The 6,478-nt window shown below is 35.6% G+C and overlaps 2 protein-coding genes across 2 annotated transcripts in view; one reads left to right on the top strand and one right to left on the bottom strand.

Annotated features, from left to right (window-relative positions):
• Positions 1-6,478, top strand: part of LOC102019287 (olfactory receptor 7E24-like) — a 65,557-nt gene that overhangs the window by 14,506 nt on the left and 44,573 nt on the right. The gene's annotated exons all lie outside the window — the stretch shown is intronic.
• LOC102018938 (olfactory receptor 7D4-like) lies at positions 1,887-2,831 on the bottom strand. The gene has a single exon (XM_005405557.1). The coding sequence runs from the start codon at positions 2,829-2,831 to the stop codon at positions 1,887-1,889; it is 945 nt and encodes a 314-aa protein (XP_005405614.1).

The raw sequence follows: 6,478 nt of genomic DNA, 5'->3' as shown, positions 1-6,478 counted from the left end.
TATCTGACAGGTGACAAGCATGCAGAATGCACAAGGAAAACTGAGAGAATTAAACGTGTACAGTACTCTACTGCAGCACAGGAAAAGACACTTGAAAAGCCACTTCTCCAGCAAATATATAAACTGCTAATAAGTACCTGAACAAATGCTTAATTAATCATGAGGAAATTAAAATCTTCCAATTCCCTTCCCTTTTGCAAAAGATCTACCTCTTATTTCCTATTATTTATCTTTTATTTGTTGCTTATTTATAATTCAAATTTCTTATATAAGAGAAAGCATGAAATATTTAAACTTGTAGGCTTGATTTATCTCGCAATATTATGGTCTCAAGGTGTATTAATTTTCTTTCAAATGACTGATTTATTCTTCTTTATAGAAAGAGATGCAGGCAGGAAGGAGGGAAGGAAGGTTAAGGGGATGAAGAAAGAATGAAGACATTGCATGCACGCACCAACTCCCCACTAGGAAAGTAGTTATGTACTGCAAACATTACTAATAAAAGGTAAAAATTGAAAATGGAAAGTAATGTCAGAGGCACAATGAAATATTACTTCATACCCAGTAAAGGCCACACTTTTAATAAAATTAAAAATGAGAAGTATTGGCAAGATGTGAAGATAAGAAGAACTGTACACTTTCTTTTAAAATGTAAAATACACTTGCCAATTCATAATAAAAGTTAAACATACAATAAATTTATCATCAATTAATTCCACTCCTAGATATATTACCATAATGATTGCAAACAAGTACAGTTATTTGCTGCTTAACAACCAGAGTATGTCTCAGAAACTTTCTTAAGGTGATCTTGTCATTGTGTGGATATCACTGACTAGGGCATCACTGCATGTTATAACGTTACGGGAAAATCCATGTATATGGCGTTTGTCATTGACTGCAACATTATTCTGAGGAAGAAGAGTACTAAACATAAATGTTCATGTGTATTCAGAGCAGTACTATTCAAAACAGGGGATGATGGAAATTAACCAAATGTCCATCAACAGATGCATGGAGGAAAAGTGTCTGTATATACCTAAAGTGGGATACTACTAACTCATAAAAAGGAATGAAGCTAGTTAATACTAGCCAATAAAATAGTCAAAATGAAGAAAAGAAAGAATGAGGAAGAAAAAAAGAAAGCAGAGAAGAAAAAGGAAGACATGGAAAAAAAGAAGAAAGAGGTAAGGACCAAAACAAGAATTACACAAAATGTAAGATTTCAGAGTTACCCTAGATATTATCTCACTATATAGCAAGTGAACAAACTCACTTTCAGTGGAAGAGGTCCAGTCCCTGTTCCTATGAAGGTAGGACAAGAATGGTAAGAATTGGGCTGAGTATCAAGTTCCAGGCCACCGTACATCCCATTCTCAGTCTCTTCTGTTCAGAAATTGGATGAACGTGAGGAATTATTTCAAAGAAAGCTCTGCAGTATGAAGTCATGCAAAATCAGAAGTATATTTCAGATGTGGTACAAATATTATTGTGATGATTTTCGTATCATTTCTTCCTTAGCACACAAAAATACAACCAAGTCACAACAAAAACTTTAACATTTAAGTAAAATTTTTGAGAGAAGCATTTCAGCAGCTGATATTAATACTTTACATGATGATGGAAATCTCAGGACTGTCTATACGAAAACTTATCATACTTGCAGCTTTATGAAACATACACAAAGAAGAAAATTTTAGAAGGAAACTTCTGAGGGCATTGTGGAGAAGGAAAAATACAACAACATAAAATGCAAAGTCATAGACACTTTATGAACACAAAAATTTGAAGATGTCAGTTAAGGAAGAAAAACACCCAGGATTTTCATATTCACAACATTTGCTTCAGGGTGCACAATGTCCAGTTAATTCTAGATCAGTGGTCCATTAAAGACAAGAGGCTGCTCTGCCAAGAAGTCTTCCTAGGGCCCCCTTCACATCCTTGTTCCTCAGGCTGTAGATGAAGGGGTTCAGCATGGGGGTCACTACAGTGTACATCACAGAGGCAACAGAGCTGTCATGGGAAGCCTGGGTCACAGCAGAGCTGAGATAAACCCCAAGTCCTGTTCCATAGAACAAGGAGACCACACAGAGGTGAGACCCACAGGTGGAAAATGCTTTAAACCTGCTTTCTGCAGAGGACATCTTCATTAAGGAGAAAATGATCTGAGAGTAAGAGAAGAGGATCCCAGTGATGGGACACACACCCAGCAGGGCAGTTGACAAATACAACAAGATGATATTGACATTGGCATTAGCATCAGACCTAGCCACCTTGAGAACCTGAGCCAGTTCACAGAAGAAATGTGGGAGTTCAGTGTCTATGGAAAAAGTCAACTTCTTCATTAGTAGAATATGAAGCAGGGAGACCAAGAACATGATGAGCCATGATATCAGAACTAAGAAAACACAGACATTGGGGTTCATGATGGTCACATATTTCAAGGGATGGCAGATGGCCACAAAGCGGTCATATGCCATTATGGTCAGTAGTAAATTATCCATGCCCACAAAAACCAAAAATAAATATATCTGAGTGAGGCACTCTGTGTACAAAATACCTTTGTTGTGTGCATGAATATTCACCAGCATCTTTGGGACGGTGGTAGAGGTGAAGCAGATGTCAACAAAGGACAGGTTATAGAGGAAGAAGTACATGGGGGTGTGGAGGTGGGAGTCAGAGCCAACGACCAGGATGATGAGCAGGTTCCCCAGCACTGTGACCAGGTACATGGACAGGAAGAGCCCAAAAAGAATGGGCTGCAATTTAGGATCTTGCGAGAGACCCAAGAGAAGGAATTGTGATGTTCCTGTGTAGTTTTCTGTTTCCATGTCACAGAATATCTCCTGTGACAGAAGAATCAATTTTGAAAGCACAGTCAAATGTCACCACATTTAATTCCCATTTTATAATATCATGCATATACAGACACCTTCACTTTCTACTGGTACCTCCCAGTAATAGTGGTTCACTCAGCCAAGTGGTAGGTCATTTCTCCTTCAGATATGTGTGATGGTCTATAGTTCTCTTAATGTAGCCAAGATCATTCTCTCTTTACATTCACTGATGCCCGGGGCTGGGGATTTAGCTCAGTGGCAAAAGCACCTGCCTGGCAAGAGCAAGGTCGTGAGTTCGGTACCTGGTACCGGAGAAAAACCAAACAAAAACAAACAAACAAAAAAAAACAAAGAAAACATTCACTGATGCCCTTGTTTTAATTCTCCCAGTTAAATTTATAAACATAAAAAATTTATATTTGATATAAGCTTTCTAAAATGGGAGAAAACTTTTACGTATATTTAGTTGATAATCTCCATACCTTTTTTAACATGGATTTTTACCACAAGGAATGTTTATTCTGACCTGGAACTACATAGTGACTTGAAGTTAATGTTTAGTGCCTTATTTTTGTTTTAGAAATGTGTTTGTTACTGGTATTTTTTCTCAAGTTTAAAAAATCCTTTCTGTACACTAAAAGTCTCAGGAAATTATAGCTGTTATTATTACTCATTTTTAATATTAATTTTGGATAAATAATTCTCCCAAGATAACATACATCTGTGATTTTAAAATTGGGTTTTTGAGTCAGAACTCCTGGGATAGGATGTTAGTCAAACAACATAACACATTTGTGACCTTGCAAAAGTTATTTAAGCTTTCTTAACTGCCAATATACTGCGTCTGCAGCAGGATAGGATTGAAAGAAAATTAAATAAGGTGATGGTAGGATTGAAGGAAAATTAAATAAGGTGATCTAAATTTATTTTGGTTTCTAGGACACAATGGGTTTTCATAAATGTGAACTTCCATTCTTAACATTTCAATAAATGAGACTTGGGTGGGTATAACTTAGCAATACTCCCTTAATCTCTGGCTGCCACCGTAGGTGGAACTTAGATCAATATAAGTGCTGCAGGCTGATTACCTCTTTTGGCTCCCATGCACCATTTCTGGTTAAGGAAGTTCTCGATGGCTCATTCCTTCAGGGAATTCTTACCCAGGATAACACAACAAAGATCAATCCTGGGAAAAAAGCTGCTTAACATAAAGGCATTCATTAATGGAGGTCATCTCAGAAAAGAAAGTCAATAAATATAAAACGTAACAATCCCAATTGAAAAATGCATTTGAGAAAATTTAATTAGTATGTATGTGTGGAGCATCTCGAGCTGGGATTGTAAAAGCAAGAAGCCAAGGCATTTTCATACCTGATCAAACATGGTTGTTTTAAAACACTAGGCAAAAAAGTTACATTAAACAGTGGAATAATTGTGTTACACTCACAATCATGCCAAGAAAGTATCTTTTCTATTTTTTATTTTAGAAATTAAAAAAACTGACAAAACAACAATGAAGACAAAATCAAAACAACATAAAAACAACAAAAATGATGCATGGAAAAAACTTCAGCCCCCTGTCCCTCAGACAAAGGACTCCTGTCTATAACATATAAAGAATTAAAAAACATCAGGCCCCCAAAATTCAAAGACCTAATACAAAGATGGGCATCTGAGATGAATACACACTTCTCACATGTTGAAATATAAATGGCAAATAAATGCATGAAAAAATGTTCAACATTATTAGTCATTTGAGAAATGCAAATTAAAACAACACTGAGATTCCATCTCACCCCAGAAAGAATGGCTATCATCAAGAAATCAACCCATAACAAATGCTGGAGGGGCTATGGGGAAAAAGAAAGTCTTCTTCAACTTCAATCATTTGATATTTTTGTGAATATTTGAAAGGGTTGGTAACAGGAGAAAGGGGATAGGACTAGATGTTTTCCAGATCAGAAATAACCACATCGGTGTTAGAAGGTATTGAGGAAACAAGTGAAACGGTAGAAGTAACAAGAGCTATCAGAAAGTCAAATCTGCTGGTAAAAATGGGTGAGGAATACAAAATAAATTTCTGGTCAAATTTGAAAAAAAGTAGACAATATCTTGCCCATAATAGATCTTTGGAGAAGTAGTTGGTGAACAAGTAATTGGATGCAGGAAATCTAACAGACACCTACAGTTTATTGAAAAGTATAGAGTTAGGAACTCACCAGAAAATAACATACTAAGTAACAGCTCTAGGCTCCAAAGTGGGAGGAAAGGAAACAGAAGAATAAGTGGAAGTAAGCAGTCTTAATGAAAACTAAAATTCCTCTAAAACTCACTTTTATTTCAGAATGAACTATGGGATTTACCCATTCTCATTGTGCATATTTTCTCTTCTTCTCCTTTGTACTCCACCTGCCCTCACAGGGACACACTATCTGATGGATACCACATGTTTTTTCTCTTCTCCATGAACTGTTCCCAGGAAGCCCAGTTGTTGAAACTAGAGAAACACTGGTGAAGAGAAACAGGGCGTGTTTCTAGTTTCTAGTGTCTCACATTATGAATCCTTACAGCTCTTAATTAAATAAATTGTTCCGTTGTCATTCCATTCTCCAAACAATTCAGCTCCCTAGGGGTATAAGAAAGATAGCAGAATGGAAAATTTTCAGTCTATTTTGAGTCTATGTAGGTAGCATGGAGGGAGATAAATTTATCTCCTCTAGGGAGATACTTTGTTTCTTTAATTTGATTTGAAAAGCATGTGATTTACTCTAAGCAGTGTTCCGTTATTCAAGGAACCAACCACAGGAAAAATATACTGTGATACACTCTTTCAAAGATTCTTTGGAAATTTTATGGGCCACTTGGTGCCCATAATGTTGTGAAGGGAAAAATTCCTTTTTAATTTTTATCAATTTTTAAATTCTCAAATTTATTTATTTATTTTTGTCAGATAAAATGATAAATGATTATCATATCCAATCTGATGTTTAGAAGTGTTATTCATCATGAAATGGTTAAATTTAGATAATTAACATGTATATCACCTCATGTAGTTTTCAGTTTTATGGGTAGAACACTTCTCCACTCAGCATTTTTCAAGTATGCAGCATACCACCATTAACTATAGTCATCATATTTTAAAATTTGTCTTTTAAAGTCATAGCTACCTGGAATGTTTTATCTTTTGCCTAACATTTGGCTAGCACAGCTAATCTGTTAGTCACCATTCTGCTGTATTTCATTTAATGATCCTATAGATTATTATTTATCTTTCTTCACCTGGCTTATTTCACTTAATACATTTTCTTCTAATTCATAATTGTAAATTTTCTCTGTGTCTCTGTCTCTGTCTCTCTCTCTCTCTTTCTCTGTCTCTCTCTCTCTTGGTCTTTGTCTCTCTCTTTGTCTCTCTGTCTCCATATATATATATGTTCACGTATAAAAGGCTTACTTTTCCATGGATATATAGGTGGAGTACATACATTTGGCATTGTAAATAATGTTGCAATAAAAATACAAGTGCAGATACATTCTTGATTTTATCTATTTTTATTTTTATGAGTACATGTTTACAGTATATAATGTTTACATTCTTTCTGTGGATTTGATCTACTGACTTTATGTTGTTTTACATTTCCTCA

The sequence above is a fragment of the Chinchilla lanigera genome, unplaced genomic scaffold (genome assembly GCF_000276665.1).
Source record: "Chinchilla lanigera isolate Chin_1 unplaced genomic scaffold, ChiLan1.0 scaffold00094, whole genome shotgun sequence".
NCBI classification, from domain to species: Eukaryota; Metazoa; Chordata; class Mammalia; order Rodentia; family Chinchillidae; genus Chinchilla; species Chinchilla lanigera.
Note: the sequence above shows the minus strand (reverse complement) of the source record. Positions and strands in the feature narration are given on the sequence as shown.